Source organism: Octodon degus, unplaced genomic scaffold (assembly GCF_000260255.1).
Source record: "Octodon degus isolate 3935 unplaced genomic scaffold, OctDeg1.0 scaffold00156, whole genome shotgun sequence".
Lineage (NCBI taxonomy): Eukaryota > Metazoa > Chordata > Mammalia > Rodentia > Octodontidae > Octodon > Octodon degus.
In genome coordinates this window covers 2,489,817-2,508,057 of record NW_004524732.1, presented here as the reverse complement: position 1 = coordinate 2,508,057, position 18,241 = coordinate 2,489,817, and the positions used below count along the sequence as shown (strand labels likewise).

The window sequence follows — 18,241 nt, the reverse complement described above, 5'->3', positions numbered from 1 at the left end:
CTCACTTACTTCTCAAAAAAGAAGCTGGATCATAATTCCTGTCTTTTTCAGGGGGGCTGGTGATCGACCACAGGCTCTTTGCATTAAGTTAGAGCCTCAGCTCTGCTCTGACCATGCTGCTGTGTTGTTCACGCTGGACTTGTGATCCCCCTGCCCAGCTCCTCATTTTTTGGGGTGAGGGGGCAGCTCAGCCCACCCTGGGGCGGAGCTGGCATGGCATGTGGTGCCGGGATCCAACCTTGGTCCCTGTGTTTGCCTAAGCTTGCCTAAGCTGGTACTTTAGACTGCTGAGCTATCTCTCTGGCCCTCAGCGCCCCATTTTAACCCTTAGGAGACCACCAGCAATGGGAGAGACACGGGCAGACCTTTTCTGAAATATTGTGACATGTATCGGGTGCACAGCACCAAAGTCCTGAGCTGCAGGCTTGTATGTGACCCGTGCTCCGCCATAATGCTTGCGTTATCCCTATGCAACCATAGTAACAGCACGTGTTCTGTAAGAGTGTGTGATATTTGATGGTGTGTTACCTGAGAGAGACACCATGAACTTTGGTAAATACTGCTGAGTTATTTTCTTTCCTAATTTCTATATCATAACTGAAAAGAACTAAAAATCATGAATTTATTCTATAAATCACTATATAAACGAATGCAGATTTGCAGTGTTTTAGTTATTGTCCTGCATTTCGCCATGACTAGTAGTGACACACATGACCTCCACTGTGACTCGCTGGACTGCAACCTGCTGGGGGCTGGCAGCAGAGGAAATGGAGGCTCAGGGCTGCTCATGCGCTGCCCAGGTCACGAGCTGGAAGGGTCACGAGATTCTTGCTCCGCGCATACTCACCGGGGGAGAGGTTATATCAGGAGGGGTGGACATGTCCCCAAAAAGTTCTAGTTGGGTCACAGCCTGAAAAGACAAAAAAAAAAAAAAAAAAAAAAAAAAAAAAAAAAGCCATGTAACCAAGAAAGAAAGGGCCACCAGGTACAGCTTTGAAACCACACTAGTAGAGCAGGCTTGCTCTCTTTCACGGTGACTGCAGCCTCGTCAGTCATCACTACACCGCTCCATCCATCCCAGAGGCAGCGGCTCGGTGTGGCCAGACCCAACTCCTGCTTTGGTGAGTCTGGGTGTGTATCTAGGACTGGCCGCCACCACACTAGCCCCCTCTCAGAAGCCCTGGCAACGCCGCTTCCCCAGCTGTCCGTCAGCTGTTAGCACTGTGTCTCCTCTCAGGGGGATAGAGGCAGGAAGACAATTCAGCGTTGCTTCTGTTTCCTAAACGTGTCCACACGAATAAGATGCCTTCCCGTGGAAGGACGGCGCGGGATGATGTCATGCCGCGTCTCAGTGAGTGCTCGCAGTATTACAAACTCTCGGAGGCAGAATTCATCACCATCATTTTTTTTTTTTTCCAGAGGAATAAAATTATTTCCACTGAGGTGACATCACGGTCACCCAGGCCAGGATTTGAATTTTCTGTATGTACAGCATGCAGTCAAATACACAGTCCTAAAATAGTCCATCTTTGGGATAAAAAATGTAGTTGAAGGAAGAGAAAACATTTCATTTAATTCTGGGAAAGGCATCCAAAGCAGCCCAGCGCGCACGCGATCGATCACTCCTGGAACTCCATCCCTGCAGACGCTGCTTTATCCATCTTCCCATCCATCACAGGGAGGCCTGGGCAGGGCTGGCTCAGCAGCCCAGAGCCTCCCTCACATAGACTTAGAATTAATCTGCATGCACTTCCAGCTTCAGAGACCATGGAGTGGCTCTGGCCAGAACCCAGTGGCCTGACTTAATTAAGAAAGTATACAGTGGTATGCTCTAGGCAGACAGTTCCACTGAGGGAAATCCACTCTTCCCTCAGCTTCTGTCTGTGAGTGTTTCTACTGCAGATACAGGAAACTGACCCTTTAGAGAAGGCGCCGGGAAGGTGTGACAGCCCTGTCCTGCCTGCAGGTCCCCTGCACGCAGATTCTGCTCTGGCCAGTTTGAGGCTTTCTTTCTTTTGTTCTTTCTTTTCTTTTTCTATTTTGTAGGGAAGGGTCTATATGGTACTCAGGGTCTCACTACTAGATTGGACTTTTAGTGATCCACCTGTTTACAGCCTCCCAAGAGCTGGCAGGGCACCACAGGCCTGAGAATTGAGTCCCTAGCCCCTGTGCCTGCTTGCAGATGCTTTAATCCACTGAGCTATTTGGTCGGCCCTCAGCTTGAGGCTTTCTCTCTAGGATTCACACAAAGAGCAGGATGCTCTCTCCTTCCTACTGCTCTTTCCTATCTGTATAGCTGAGCACCAGGGCTCCCACCCAGATGACGGGGATGAGGACATTCGCTTTGTGTATTTACAGATGACTTACGAGGTTGAGTATCCCTGACTGAGTACCTAAAATCCAAAAGGCTTGGCAATCCAAACACTTTTAAATTCCAGTAAGATGCCACAAGTGGGTATTTCTACACCTTATCTCACGTGAAGGCGCATAGTCAAAACACAGCTGCACTAAAGACATATAAAATCATCTTCAGGCTATGAGTCAGAAATGTACATTAAACATAAATGAATTCTGTGTTTAAATTTGGGCTCCAACCCCAAAATACCTCATTATGTGTATTTGCCAATATTTGGCAATATTTACAAACTTGGAAAAATAGCCAAGATTCGAAACACTTATGGCCCCAGACACAGCAGATAAGGGACGGACAGCATCTAGCTTGCTTTGAAGTTTGGCTAAGCCTTATTATAGAGGCCTGAAAGGCTATTTTTCCTGAAAGCAAAGAAGCTTAGCCTGGTAGGACTCACTTTCCATTCTGCTCTCTCAGCTTCCATTCCGCTAATGGTGCTGAGCACACAGGTGGGGGCCCGGAAGGACCAGCTTCCTCCCCAGCAATATTTTCCCATAAACCCTGAGCAGCAGTCAGGTGCAGAACACCATGATGGTTGCTGGGAACACAATAAGTAGAGATGCCAAGTGTCAGTTGGCATGCAGGTCACCATCTCCTGGGGTCCGGAATCCACAGATGCAAACAGGAGGTGGCGTGAGCCAGGAACACCATGGGGAGGTGGGGTGTGACCAACAGGAGAGGTGAGGAGGTGGCTGAGGGGACAGGGCCAGGCTGTGGTGGGATGGGGTGTGATGCCCAGGCCCCGGCTGCCATCTCTGTCCTCACCCACTTCCATGTCTTGCAGTCCTTGACGCGGCAGTGGGTGGGAGTGAGGCAGCAGCGTGCAGGGCACCTCCCCGGCCTGACTGGATCATGACCACCTGGCTTGGTGTCTTCTATCACTGGGCGAAGCGATGCTGGTCCTTTAGCTGCCTCCCAAATTCCTAACAGGACTAACTGCTTTTAATGAATTCAAATGAAGCTTCCAGGTGGCCTTGTGATTGGGACTTGACATTTTTTAAATGGCCTGCAACTATTTTCAGTGTTAGGAAAATATTAAAATGAAGTTAATAATTAAGTCACACAATTTACATTTCCAATGTATTGAACTTGCGGCATACTTTTACTAACATCATAAATGTAATTTATTGGCTAATTTTCTCCTTAAGCACAACTTTTAAAATAACCTTCCTTTTTTGAGCTATCGGCTCGCCTCTTGCCTGATGATTTCCACTCAAGGATTAAATGGCAAAAAACACAGGGAGGCATAAAATACAGATTGTTATTTCATTCTATTGGATTTGCTGTTTAAATAGAACTTTGAGTTAATTAAATTTTATAGAAAAAGGGGGTTCTTGGGCCATAAAATTAGAAATAATCTGAATAACCATGTATGATTGAGAATCTGGAATAGTACCTACTTTCACACCCTCCTCCCCATGTGAACCCCATTCCTTTTATTTGTAACCTAATAAACCATGTTCTATCTGAAAATATTATCCTAATTAATCATTTTTAAGGCCCCAAGAGTATAAAACCAAGAATTCACATTTGTAAAATGCTTTCTAGCTTACAGGATACTTTCATACACACACACACACACACACACACACACACACACACACACACACACTGCTGTCATGTCTGACCCTCACTGCACATGGTGCCGCTGTCACTCTGTGCCTTACAGAAGACCTGAGGGTAATGCGGTAAGGAGTCAGCTGAAGACAAGATGGACCTGGCCCCGAGCAGTTAGCACCTTGTTTCTCTGCTCTTGCACCAAAGCTTAGCTAGCCTTGCTAAGTGGTGCAGCTCAGCTCTCCAGTGTCCTGCCCCAGGAGCCAGGGCAGCTAAGAGGCCTGCAGCAAAGAGCACCCACTGGCTGGTATCTACTTGCCAGAGCACGGCCTTCCCTCCCTGGCATTTCCAGTGTCTTCTGGTGGGAAGCAGTATGGCTATAGATAGCAGATGTGTCCATTCTTTGGGTTGCTGGGTAAGCACAGTGTCCCTAGAAGACATGCAGAGCACAGAGCACAGCAGGCTGAGAAAGCGACAGCCCTGCCAGGGCCTTCAAGGTTCTTCCTCCACCTAGAACTCTCCTTCCATCCCTCTCCCAACCCTCTTGCAGAAAACAGCTAGAAGACCTTCTGTCCTGACAATGTTTCCTCGCTGAATGTGCAGCCTACCCTATTGTCCAAAACAGCTCACCAGACGCTTCTAGGCCAGTGGTTCTCAGCCCTGCCTGGGGAAAAGTACTGACGCTCCGCCCCACCGCCGAGGCCCTCTGAGGAACAGCCCTGGTCCCTGGGACTTCAGAGAGCTTTCCTCATGATTCCAAGCTGCTGCCAAGGCTGACAGTCTCTGTGCTAGTGGCTTCCTGACATTCACTTCTTGGCATTCAAGAGGGACACTGTTCATACCTCCTGGTATTCAGGAGGAAGACTGCTGTTAACTTCTTAATATGCAAGAGACAATCCCCGGCATGCCATGTGGGCCCTGCACTGAGACTGCACCTGAGATGTGGTGGCACACGACTGTAATCCCAGCGCTTGGGAGGCTAAAAACAGGAGGATCACTACAAGTCCATTCTGTGCAGTGAGACTCTATAGATCCTGTACTAAATACATTTTTCAAAAAAGCAACAGAATATTCAAGAGAGACACTGTTCACTGGCCTGTGTGCCAACAAATCTGAGCAAACGTGGGTGCAGACCACGACATCTACATGAAGGTGTGTACTGGGTGACAAGAAGCCATGCCTATTTTTGATTCCCAGTGGCCTACATGCACATGTTTGTGTCTGAATTCCTCCTCCCTATGCTACCCCACACTGCAGGATTCTAGGCGAAGCTAGGCCAGGTGCAGCTTCCCTACCCTACTTGGCCCTCTCCTGCACTGTCCTCCCCTTCCCTCCCTTATGCAGCACTACTACAGATGGATGTATGGTGAGCTTCTCAGGAACTGGGGCTAAGCCTTCCTTACTACTGTCCCTCTAGCATGGGCCACAATGTCTGGAACATGTGGAAGCTACAGAAGGACTTACTGTAGTACTGTAGCACTTAGTGTAGCCCTGTCCTACATGCACGTGAGCACACACACACACGTGCACACACACTCTGATCTCAGTTGGGCTGCGACCACGAGAATGGGCCCCACTGCAGCCCTGGAGAGCACAGCGCTTGCTGCTGAGGTGCTGGCTGGGAGTGACGTGGGGAGCACCAGTAGGACAAAAAGGTCCTCACTCCCCAGGAGCCTCAAGGGCTTACCTTTGCTGCCTCAAGCATCTCATCCAAGTCCATGGGCAGGCTTCTGTTCTGTAACCACAAGGCATGAGCAATGAGCATGGGAGGGACGAGACATGAAAGAGTTAAGCAGACAGAGCCCTCTCGCTCTTACCGGCATGGCCACTGCAAACCGCTCCTCAAAGTCCTCGAATGGCTCGCTGTTCTGAAAGCGTAAGGAATGATGGATGAGGATGGAGTGAATGACACACAAACGACATGGATTGATGAGCTCAATGATGACGGTACCTATGGTTTACACTCCTGCGGTCCTGGTGGGTGGGAGCTGCTGCCAATGGCCTGTGAAAATCCCGGAATATACTTCCAGCCCAAGCAAATGATAAAACATGGGCCTGATTAGGAAATACAGCAACGGGAGACATGGACAGTGAGAATCTGTCTTACTACAATTACTGACGTTCCCCAGCCAGGCTCAACAGCGGCTATGGATAAGAGCAAGAGGCTTACACTTGAGATTGTTCTTTTAAAAGGCAAGAGAAATTGCCCTGCTTTAACTGAACTGGACTCTCGGCAGCAGCTTGTCTCTGTCCTTTGAGCTTGCTGGCTTTGCTGCACAAAGTGTGCTCCTCCCGATCATCTCTCCCCGTGCATGAACACCAGCATCCTGCCACCTGGCCCCAAGCCCCTCTCCCATGGAGCTCTCCTCCATGCCCTGGGCAGAGCTGCCCTTCTGAGAACCCTCTGACACCCAAGTCCTTCCTACTCCACTGGGGGTTCGCCCAAGCCAGGACGGTATCATATTTATTCCTGAATCCCCAGCAGTTCTGGGAGGTCTACTATATATAACAGTGTTCAAAATGTATGAACAAATGCACATCTTCAAAGTCACTGGCAACTGGCCAAATCTAATTGTTCTCTTAACTTTTAATTATATTGTGCATATTACATACTATTGATAATATATACATATATTATATTTAACGTACATGCATATTTTAATGATCATGTTTTCGTCTACATGTACAAGATAATTATTCTTTGGATGATTTCCAAGTGGTATAACATTTATATAAATCAGTGGCTATTGGCATTAAAATGCAGTTTCATGCATGAACAGAAATGATTGCATCAGTTCCTAAGTTTAAGAGGGCTTCAAGTTGGCAGGGGAGGAGTAGGAAAACTACCACCTGTGGTCCCAAAATACTGCTCATATGCCAGAAATCATTTTCACCCATCTGTAGAAAATGTGTCCATGGCTCCCTTCTGTCCCAGGCACAGGACACAGAGCAGAGGAGAGCCAGTGTGCTCAGAACCATAGCCACAGGGCCTTTAGGCAAATCTCCCAGGAATCCAGCCATTGGTCAACTGGTCTACCAGGTTGTGTGTGGGTCACCACCACTCAAACATGGCTATCATGAGATAGAAAGTCACCATCAAATAGCCATATAACAACTATTATTATTATTATTATTATTATTATTATTATTATTATTATTACTATTCTTAGACCAGAGATGGAGCCATGGTGAGACAGTATCAGTCTAAGTGATCCTATAATCTACCATGTGGCCTAAAGGTGAAGGTTCTGTTGCTACACCTTTATAAATTCACACACTCTGAGGGATTTATGGCAGGGCCCCTACCAACTAGCTCTGGGTCATAACTTTTAATAAAAACATTTTTTAGTGTCCAAAATCTCATTACATCTGTCCAATATAAAAAAGCAAATGGCTTCAGAGCATGATGGATGAATTAAATAAATTTGAAAAACAGCCTGTGGTGGAGCCTCATAAAAGCCTCACCATGCCCCACATAATGAAAATGTGGGAGGGTCTGGTGACAGAAGAGGTGGCCTTTGGTGAGGTACAGAGCTGTCGCTGCATGGGGGGAGCTTTATAAAGTTAGACAAAGCTTGTTCTGGCGTTTGAAGAAATGCATCTTTATGGTATCACAGAATTTGGATCAAGGCCTAGCTGTGCCCCCTCCTGAGACAGGTCATTTAGCCTCAGTCTTGGCATTTATTAACTGGGGTTGGGAATGGTGACCTCCTCAGGACTGCCGAAGGATGAACTGAGGGGTGTGGGCCATCTTATTTGCTATTAGGCACACGGTAGAGGCACAATGAATAAAAGCCATTATTTTCTAGGTTTTAATTTTATTTTTGGTTTAACAATGTGAATGTTCATATTTTTTAATATTGGAATGATAGTATTACTTGGTACTTGGAAATAGAAGAAAAATAAAAATCTTGGTGGATGCCTCTTGTTAGGAAGTTCTTCCATCCAAAATCCCAAACCAGACTGTGCTGTATGATGATGAACACTTCCTGACTTCCTGGTCCACATCCTGAACCTCTTGGCCCGTTCTTGTACCCTTAGCCTCCCGCTCACCTTGCTCCTAATCACAACCTGGTCTGACCATATCCTTGCCACATCTATCTTTGGTACCTAGTGCTGAGGATACCTTACTGTCCCGCTCTGGCTGAGGACTGCTTGAGGCTGTGTCCCGTCTGAGGGAACCTTTGGTGTTACCCCATGCACTCTGGCCAGCCAGTGGGGAATGTTTCCAGCAGATCCATCTCTTCCAAACTGAGACTCTTGGGCAGTATCTGAAAGGTGTTCCCTGACTTCCCCACATCTTCAACTCTTGCTTTATCCACACTTACTACCACAGTTTAATTTCCTTTCCTTCAAGTCAGTTTTTCTTTTGGTACATATGTTTTTCCCTACTTCCTACCATAGAATGCATGTAGCTTTTCATTCTGCTTTTAAAAACTCAACACAATGTCAAATACATTCACAACTTCAGCTCCCAGGGAGGAATTTAAAAAGATGGGTTGTTCCCTTGCAGTTGTATCCTGAATTAACATAAAGAAAGGCTCAAATAAGTAGCTTAAGCAAGCTATCAGGACCTACCAGAATGGAAGAGACAAAGAACAGGTTCCTAAACAAATGTGAGAAGCCCTGGAGGGAGTGAAAGCCTCTCGCTTTCTGAACATCAAAGACCTACCAGCAATCAAGAGCTTCCTGCACTATAAAAAGTCAAGGGACTTAAGCATCTGTGGTGTCCACCTTAGGATCCATTCCCCAATATGCAAGGAGCTTTTCCCTTTATTCTTTCTATGCAGTATACACAGTTGTTCCCCACTGCTTGCTGCTTGCTGTTTCCTCTGCTTCAAGCTTTTTTTCCTGAAAACAAGGAGTTAGACCACAGAACCAGAAGAGCTGGTTACCCCACAGTGATGTCACCTGTCTGTACAACCCATTCCCTGGTGCTGAGCCCCACCATCTGGGCTTGAATTCCACGGGTCTGGGGGGTGGGCGCTGGCTTCAGTACTTTTTAAAAGCTCCCCAGAGGATTTTAATGAGCAGCCAGACTTGCGAATCAAGAATGGATTCTCTGTAGAGATAATCAGTGAAAGTCATACTGGGAAAGCTGAAGGCATATTGATTGATTAGGTAATTGATTAATTTCGTCAGCAAACATTCATGGGGGTGCTTTCCACATGATGCACCTGGCTGGACAATGGAGCTACGCACACAATGTGAGCTCTCACAAGCTGAGTGGAGCCATGGTGTGTGATCCTACAGCTCAAGGTAGACAGGAGTGGGTGCAGGAGCACAAGATGATGCTTTTGGAACTCAGAAGGCTGCAGAAGAATGAATTCAATTATCCCTTTAGAAGGCTCGAGAGAAATGGATTAACTTGAGTGATTTGTAGCGGCACTACAGTGGGAACGATGAAGGGCATCTTGGGACTGCAGACCTCTGAATGCGAGTTACCTTTCCCCAGTGAATGATTTAGCAGGAAAGGCACATGCTAATGAAGACTAATTCCTTCTGGAGTATCTAGCAGTTTCTGTTCCCTGTCACCTCTAGCCAAGAGTAAACAAGCTACTTTTCAAGTTCTAGGTAGAGAGAGAGATGGGAAATACTTTTAAGATTTGGCATAGAAACTACAGTGATTCCCCTGTGGAGCAGTGCTGTTCCAGAGACCCTTATGTGATGGGCACTATGTCTATCCTGTCTAAGATGTTAGGGACCACAGGTGGCGGCTATAGGCTTCAGACAGGGCTTGCGGGCCCAAAGAACTGAATTTTAAACTTTATTTACACTAATTTCCAGCAAAGTAGCTACATGTGGCTATTATATTAGACAGGATAACTCCAGATAAAACAAATTAAAAAGTAAAAAAACAAACAAATTTCAAGCAAGTGGGTGTTTTCTAAATGGTAGACATATTCCTCCCTTATAAATTCTTTTCTACTCTTGTAAAGAATAACCTACATTTGCATTGACTGGAGAATTTCTTCAGGGGAATTAAATTCTTTGCTATGTCTAGACAGTCCCTCAAACTCAAATTCTGTTGGCAAAAACAGCAACCACCTTCTGGATAGAAGGGTTTTTTCATTGCCTGGGCTCAGTCAGAGCCAGAAGTTTGGGAAAACTTTCAAAGGAAGTTAAGATTCATGCTTCAAGTGGAAATTCATGAAGCCTCCTCATCCCTCAAACAAAATGAAATCCCACGTGATGCCCAAGTGTGCCAGACCACCTGAGATATGGGACTTGGCATTCTTGCTGGGCTCTGTGTCATGTCTACTAAGGAGCTGAATCTGTCCTGGGGATGTGTCTCTGTGGCCATCAAAAAGGTGTCACTAACTTCGTAAAGGTGGGCTGCATGCTGGCAGTCCACAGCCTGCTTTTCTCCAGCCACCATCTCAGGAGGAGCCTGAGGTTGTCTGAGAGGCGGTGGGCAATGCACTGTGGCCCAGGCAGGCACGGTTCAAGGCACAAAGCTGACTGGAATGGGCTGCCATGAATGCTCAGGGTGGCCAAGGCTGTAGGATCTGGCCACATTCTTGACCACTGCAACTTTCACCTCTTGTCAAGAACACTGACATACTTGCTTCAAAAATGGCTGATGCCCAAAGTGGGGCATATGATGGTTTCAGGACAGTGGTTTATAGCTTATGTGCCACAAGGAGCTATGTGGATCACTGAAAGCTCTAAAATGTTCGCATCAGACCAGGGATATTTCTCAGTGGCACAAATGCCTGCCTGGCAAGGGTGAGCTTGAGTTCCACTCCTAGTACAAACAAATTAATAATAAAATAAAATAAAAGGTATGCCATCACTGTTCTAGAAGATGGGAAGAGCGAGAAGAGAAAGGGGAGAGCGAGAGCACGAGCGCACTGCGGGGCACCACAATTTCCTGCTTGAGCCTCAGTCTCCTCCTCTGCAAAGCAGGAATCGTGATGCTTATGATGTGGGCCTGCTGAGCAGCGTGGGGAGAAGGCAGACACAAGGCCTCGGAAATAGCAAGGCAAGGGTGGAGGAAGGGTTCGGTGGGCGTCAGAGTCCCCTTCCCCAAACTATAGAAAGGAAAGGAAGGAAGAGAGAGAGGGAGAAGGAAAGGAAGAGAAGGAAGGAGGGTAGCTGTGGAATTGCTTGGCAGGTGCTGTGTTTGGAGGTATTCTGACTCTCAAGGGTACCCTGAGATTCAAAGAGTGGACCCCAGCATGGCAATGTATGGAGGCAGCGGAGGCAGTGGGACCTTTCCAGCATGGGCCTCGGGGTAAGTTCTTAGATCAGTAGAATGTAAAGTGTTTCTCTTGTAACTCCTTTGGTAGTTCTTGTGCAACCCTTTGACTCCTTAAGAAAGGACTGTTTTAAAAGAAATAAATGTGACCCCAAGCATTCTCCTTGGTCTTTTCAAAATATGCACACTCTGTGCTGTGGCTTGCACCTGGGTGTTCCCTCAAGCCTCATGCACTCGCAAGTGGTGCATTTGGGAGGTAACTGGATCATGGGTGTGATGACGGGATTAGATCCCTGACTGCCTTAGCATGGTGCTAGATGTGGACGATGGGAAGGCACCTACCAATAGGCTGGTAGCCCGAATGGAGCAAAAGGGAAAGGGAGGCTCAGGGTTTCCTCCCTGTCATGCCATAGGCTGGTTTCCCTCTGCTATGACCCTCTGCAATGACACTCTGCCTCAGAGCCAGCAGGCTATGGACTGAAACCTCCACCAACTGTAAGCTGAAATAAACCTTTCCTACTTTAACTTGTGGGTGTTGCACATTATATTCCAGCATCCCTTCCTTTACATCCATTATGCCTCTTTTAGACAGCCAGTGAGTTCACGCTGTCATGCCCTGGGGCACTCTGACATGCACTTCCACCACTGCCATCTGCCACTCACCACAAGGCTCTTGTCTTGAACCTTCCTCTTGAACCTCCAAAACGATGAGCTAAATTAACTTCTTCTCTTTATGAAGCTATTCACCCAGGTATCTTGTTGTAGTAACACAAGGCTGACTGGAACATTAAGTGATGTTTAGCAGCTACCAGGTCACACAGGGAAATCTTGGGAAATCCTGGTTCCACAGAGGAGTAGGGTCATCTGGGGAAGTAGGTGAAGGTTTGACACAGTTTTCCCATGTGGACACTCAGTGCGGTAGCTCCTGGTTTTGGACTGGCTGCATTTTTAACACCGGCAAGGCTGAGCTGTGCTGGGAGTCTGCTTAATCATTCTCCCCGCTTCTCTCTTCCTCTCTCTTTCTTTACATCCTTATGCCCATTTTAGACAGCCAGTGAGTCCATGATGTCATGCCCAAACTTCCTAAAATGTACCTGAGAGGGAAGCTGGTGGGACACCAGACAGGCAGACAACGACTGTGTAATAAGTTATAAAAACTAAATAAATATGGTCTCAGTGACAGTGACAGGGGCAAATCAGGGTAGAGTGTGATGCCTGGGAAATGCTGGGTCCAGCACTTGGGTGATGGCACTGCTGACGGTGCTACCTGGCACACGGCTGTGACAATCCCCCATTCATTCACACACCCCTCCCCCCACCACCATTCAGTAAGCATCTGCGAACACAGTCCTGCCCTTCTACCTCAAGAAGCACACAGAAAGGGCACTCTCCTATGGCTGGTGCTCTAACTAAAAATTCACGAAGATCCTTAGTTAAGGTAAGGGTATGATTTTTTGCCAGCAGTACAACCGTCTGACTGCTGTCTTCATCAGTATTAGACAGACAGGACCCAGCTGGATCTCAGCAGGCAGGTCTGGGCACCACTGACATTCTGAGGGCAGCAGCAGTGCCATGGGAACTGTGGTCTGGACAGTGGGCAGTTACCATAAGGACAGAGATGACACTGCACCTACTTCTGGGGTGATACCAACATGGGCCCACTGATGGGCATTTCGAAGAAACACGGGAGAAGCCATCAAAACCACAGGGCTACCCAGTAGCACGGCTGAGCCCCTGTCCTCGGCCTCTGCTCACACACACCGGGTGCCACATCCTGGCCTCACCCTGAAGATCTGCCTGTGCATGGGAGGACTTTAGGGTCTTGTGCCTTCTTCCTTTATTTCCTATTTCACTGCCTCTTCAGGCAGAAATGACGGCTGCCAGACAGCTTGGCTTCCTTATGGCTTTCAACACCACAGATAGATTGGTAGAGGTGAAAACAGACATGAAACACTCAGAAGTACAGGGGAATGTGGTTTCCAAAAGCTTATCATTGTTTTTCATTATCCCGTCCTTTCTCTCTTCTCCTTTTAAAAGTCCATTATGCCAGTTCTATGTTAGCCAAAACTCAAGGATTTTTCAAAAACTCCTAACAAGACCTGGCATCTGTTCAGTGCTTTGTGAGGGGGTGACTGAGAATCGCGGTGATGTGAAATTGGCCCCGTCAGCAGGCTGACAAGAGCTCCGGCACTGCACGCGGAGGGCAGGGGCTGCTTGGGAGCAGTCATTCCAAGAGGCTATCGCACAGGCCAGATGGCCCCCAAAGGGGAGCAAGAAATGCAGGACGGAGCTGAAATGGAGCGATAGGAACAGAGGCTCAGACAGAATGCGGAGCAAATCAGAGACAGCCACAAATGGAGAGATGTCACAGCAGAGGAAAAAATAGTCAAGAGGCCTCTGCCTGCTGCTCCCACAGCCGTTCTATACAAAATGTTTTTCCTTTTCTTCCCCAGAGGAACACAGATTTTACCAACTTAGGAATTCAATTCTTTATTCACTGCTTCCTTCTTGGGATGGACACCCGAGGTATTCAGTAAATTTAATAATTAATTAAATTTCTTCTGGAGTGCCAACATGGAGCACGTGGGGAGCTGCTCCTTCCTGAGCCGGACAGCCAAATTCGGGAAGCAGAGGATGCTCACTGGAGTCAGATGTGAGGAGCACCGCACAGGGGCTGTACGAAACGCCACCTCATGGCTTCAGTGGCACTTGGACAACGGATGCCAGCTCCAGCAGCAAGTGCCAGAGAGAGAACAGTCTGTATGAAAGCACCTGATGAGTTCCACACCCCTGCACTGCCTGCGCTGTGGCACAAGGGCCAGCCCACCTAAGGCCGTGTTGAACATCAGCCAGCAAGGCAGAGGCTAGCAGGACGCTGAAGCATGGTGAAATCGTGGGTGAAATAGCACCCTGCCTGGCCAGCGCAGCACGAGTCAGGCAGAGGGATGTCTTGTAGTGCCGATCTGATGGCATTTTGAGCTGTATCATGAATTGCAGGAGAGTGGAAGAGACTAGAACCCTCTAATCAAACTCAACCTTTACACTTTATTTGCAAGTGAAGACACTGAGGCCTCCAACCTTTTCAATGTCACAAGAATATTAGTGGCAAGTGTGTGTGGACAGGCTGGGTTCCCAACGCTTCGTCTTGCTCCTTCCTACCCCATCATGACTGCTCTCATAGTTGAAGACCCGGAGGACACAGTAAGCCAGGGCCAGATCAGAAGCCAGTTAGGCTGGTTCCCTTTTACAACAAGGGAACGAAGGCCCCCAAGAAGCTCCCGCCTGCTCACATGTAAAACTCTGAACTCTAGCTGATATCTAATCTTGCTAGCCCCTTCAGCTGATAGCCATTGGTGAGTTGATTGCAGCCTACACTTTCTGGGTTCTCAGATTCAACCTGTCTAAGGAACTGCTGATCTCCCCAAACCTGTTCTTTGCCTTAAATTCTGGTTTATTTTTTATTTTATTTATTTACTTTTTGGTGGTATCAGAGATCAAACTCAGGATCTTGCCCTGGCCAGGCAAGCACCTATTACACTGAGCTATTTTCCCCAGTCCCATAAAGTCCGGTTTCTATGAAGACCAACACAGTGGACCCTTGATTGACAAACTCAATTTGTTCTTAGGGAGCTGGTTGTAACTCAGGTTGTCAATTCAAGGCTCAGGCTCCTCTACACAACCTTTGAAGTCTCTTTCCCGTACAGGGGCAGATCTCAGTGTCTTTAGAGAGATACTGGCCCAGGCTCTCTCCATTGACTCCATATAAGAAAAGACATTATAATTCCTTCCAGAGCTCATTAAGGGTTAAATCTGTATCTGAGACCATCTGGAAGCATAAGCGGCTGGCATTTGGATCATAACTCAAGACTCTGGTCTTAAAACTAAAATTCTGGCCATCACCCATGTTGTTTTTGTGTCAGGCTGGTTGTAACTCAAGGGTCCCCTGTCACTTATATCCAGAAGCAAAAGAAAAGAAAGAAGAAGCCAGGACACTTCCACTGTCTCCTTCTAGTACCTTTGTCCATTGAATTAAAGATCTCTGCCAGCCCGCCTTTTGTGATTCCCCCCTCTCCCAGCAGCACCCTCCACGCTCTAGGACATCCAACAGCCAGTCCATGAGCTCTGACTGCAGCCACCAATGGCAGAGACCCTCTTTCCATGTGCACTTGGCACGTGTGTTCAAGGAAAGCCTCTTGAAGCAAAGCAGCCCATGTTGCATGGGTTAGATCATAGGTAGTTGAGAACATTATTTTTGGCTTGACAAACCTTTCAAGAAGACATGAACTGTTCCTTCTGGACTAAATAGGCAGCAGTGGTCAAGGAGTTGCACAAAGATCTCATTTTGTGTACCTTTCAAATGCCTCTTAACCCTTAGGCTATGGTAAAGAAGACAAGATGTGCTGAATGAGCCGTGTTTGATGATGAGGGTGAATGGCAGAGGCTCTGGAAGCAGCGCTGTAGTGGTGCCCAGGAGCCTGCCCTGGCCCATCCATCTCAGTTCCTTCAGGGGCCCTGGGCAGACCAACCTGCAGGCGTCACCCCTGCCCTAACAGCAGGAGGAAAGGGGTCAGGACTTCCTGGGTGACTGAGGAAACAACAGCCACATAGAACTGGTAAAAAAAAGACCCCAAGACTGGAAAGTACAAGGAAGGAGGGAAGAATACTGCACTGGGCCAGCAGCCTGTGACAGGAGGGAGAGGACTCAGCCCGGAGGTGAGGACAGCCCTGCTGCCCACCTGCTACAGAGACACATGAGGAGGCTTGGACACAAAGGGAAGGGAGAGAGGCAGGAAGTGATACACAGAACAAGCTCTGAAGTCACCTCAACACTTATGCTCCTGAGGGAGCGGTGTGGCCTGTCCTGCACAGTGGGACGTCCTTTCCCTCTCTCCTTAGCCCAGTCTCCAGTCTTGTAAGATGGAGAAGGTGATGGGGTTGTCATGGTAGTTAAACTACACAAGCTTAGGTAAGGGTCAGAATTCACTGGGCAAGTTTTGGGAAATCTCTCTTAACATGGAAAGGTAGATGGAGAGCGCTGGGCCCCATTGTTATCCGAAAGGGCTGGGATGTGTGTGGTCTTGGAAATCACTGGACTAGGAAGAGCTTGTGGGGTGCTTAGTGCACCTGGGCCCCAGTAAGCACTCAGTGAATGTTGGTTAGCCCTTCCTACTTCGCTAGCTTCCTACAGCGAGTGTTTGCAAACTGCTTTTCTGTAATCACTAACCATGGCAGTTAAGAGAAAGAGCAAGCTCAACATGATGATTTACCCAGAAGAGCTGAGTTACTGTATCAAGAGAGAGGGGCATGGATGGCTATTTATGGGAAAGCATATATTAGCACACTGCTCGTTACGATGCTGTAGTTAAGGTTCTGTGGGTGTTAATGATCTGTAGTAGACGGATCATGACAGATTCACAGCGGCAGCTGCTGGTAGTTAAGCAGGTACTCTGGACCCCATTTCCTTACCCCGCTACAGATCGACAAGAGGCCTTACTGCTGTCCACCAAGGAGCGGGCGTCCTGAGCACCGGTGGCCTCAGTGTCGTGCTGCCTGTTTCTAGCACAGGCAGCGCTGCTGGCTGGGAGCTTAGGGAACAGGGTAGACAGAAGCCACCTGCTTTCTGCTCGAAACCCCGTGTGTTCTAGCCTCGAAGGCACCTTGGTTCCATAGGAAACACATCTGCCAGTAGTAAATAGGGTGACTCTAGAACCTGCTTTGAGGACAGCAGCTCCTGTTTATGCCTGTTGTCTTACGTGCTAACAGCAGATCCATTCCACTTTCAAAAGTGTAGTAGTTTGGATGATAAACTAGGTCACCCTGATTGGAGGGTCAGAAAAAGTGGATTGGATTCTTGGTATTCTTATTCTAAGTATACTAAATGAATTAATGTCTCCATCTTCAATATCCCTTACAGTATAGAAGATAACCACTTCTTAAGGTACATTAGCAAGGTCTTGAAATAGCAAATCAAGTACCTAGTGCAGTTCCTCAGTTGCTGGGGTGCTGGATATTTGGCAGTTACAACTGTTGGTCTTCTCTGTTCATTAAGAATGTTATATCCTCGTCCCCCTGAATTCCTCTCAATTGTTCTCATCGCCAACGTACTGCTGCCTAGTGTGGATGCAGGCTCTAATCCCAGGGACAAATCAAGAAGCTGCTGGAAGCAAGTCAGCCTCGATCTCAGACTTCAGAACTGTGAGAAAGTTTGTTGTGTAAGCACCCAGCATACAGCTGGCCCAGTCCCACAGCTGTGGTGCGCTCCTGCAGGTTCAGCACCTTCCTGGGCTTTAAGGTGACTCCCTGCATTGTTTCTGGAGGCTCTCTATACCAACCTTCCTCCCTCCAGGAGATAAGAGGGTCCCTTGTGGCCAGGCTAGGTCCTCTGCATCTCCTATCTGCTGAAGTCCTGTCTTCATCTTTGTCTACATAGTAGTTTACAAGAATACTCATGGCTAACTATTGTGCAGCACCTACTGGGTGTCAGATACTGTTACAGATGTCTTATGTGTTATGAGAACTTTTTTTAGTTCTCAAGAGAACTCTACGAGGAAGATACCACAATCATTCTCTGAGGCATATTAGTTTCAAAGTCACACAGGTGGTCACCGAAAGAGAAGACTTTCAAGCCCCAGAACTTAAGCTAAAAAGTCTATGCTCTTATCTGCATTTTCCTGTGTTACCTTTCAGGTACTGAGTACCCCGTCTACGACAGACCCACATCTCTTGTTTTATCCTCACAACTCAAGCACACGGCTCTTCTCATCTTGTTAGCTGGTCACTACAAATACAGAAAGAACGCCATTTGCCTAGGGCCATATGGCTAAGTACATGTCTCTTCCTGACCTCAAATTTCAGACTCTTCCTATTAGTTCAAAGTTCCCTGAAGGGGAAGTTCCAGATCTGAGTTCATGAATTAAACTATGGTAACCAAGTGCAGAGGGAGAGATCCGATGGATCTTCACCTCTGGCTCCTACTTCTACCTGTGTGTGAACTCCTGGGTTCTTTGGGACAGTGGTTTTCACATTAGCTTCTTGCCTTCTAGAACCTTCTGTCCTTCAGCGTGTCCTTCAGG

General features: G+C 47.6%; 1 protein-coding gene across 4 annotated transcripts in view; it reads right to left on the bottom strand.

Moving 5' to 3' along the window:
• The window catches only part of Dab1 (DAB1, reelin adaptor protein), a 412,667-nt gene that overhangs the window by 25,006 nt on the left and 369,420 nt on the right, over nucleotides 1-18,241 (bottom strand). For 3 of the 4 annotated variants that reach the window (XM_023702660.1, XM_023702661.1, XM_023702663.1), the window contains 3 exons: nucleotides 5,785-5,835; nucleotides 5,655-5,702; nucleotides 848-910 (listed from right to left, as the gene is read on the bottom strand). In XM_023702660.1, coding sequence (XP_023558428.1) covers nucleotides 848-910; nucleotides 5,655-5,702; nucleotides 5,785-5,835 — 162 coding nt within the window. The remainder of the gene's footprint in view (nucleotides 1-847; nucleotides 911-5,654; nucleotides 5,703-5,784; nucleotides 5,836-18,241) is intronic. The other variant, XM_023702662.1, reaches the window with a different exon arrangement.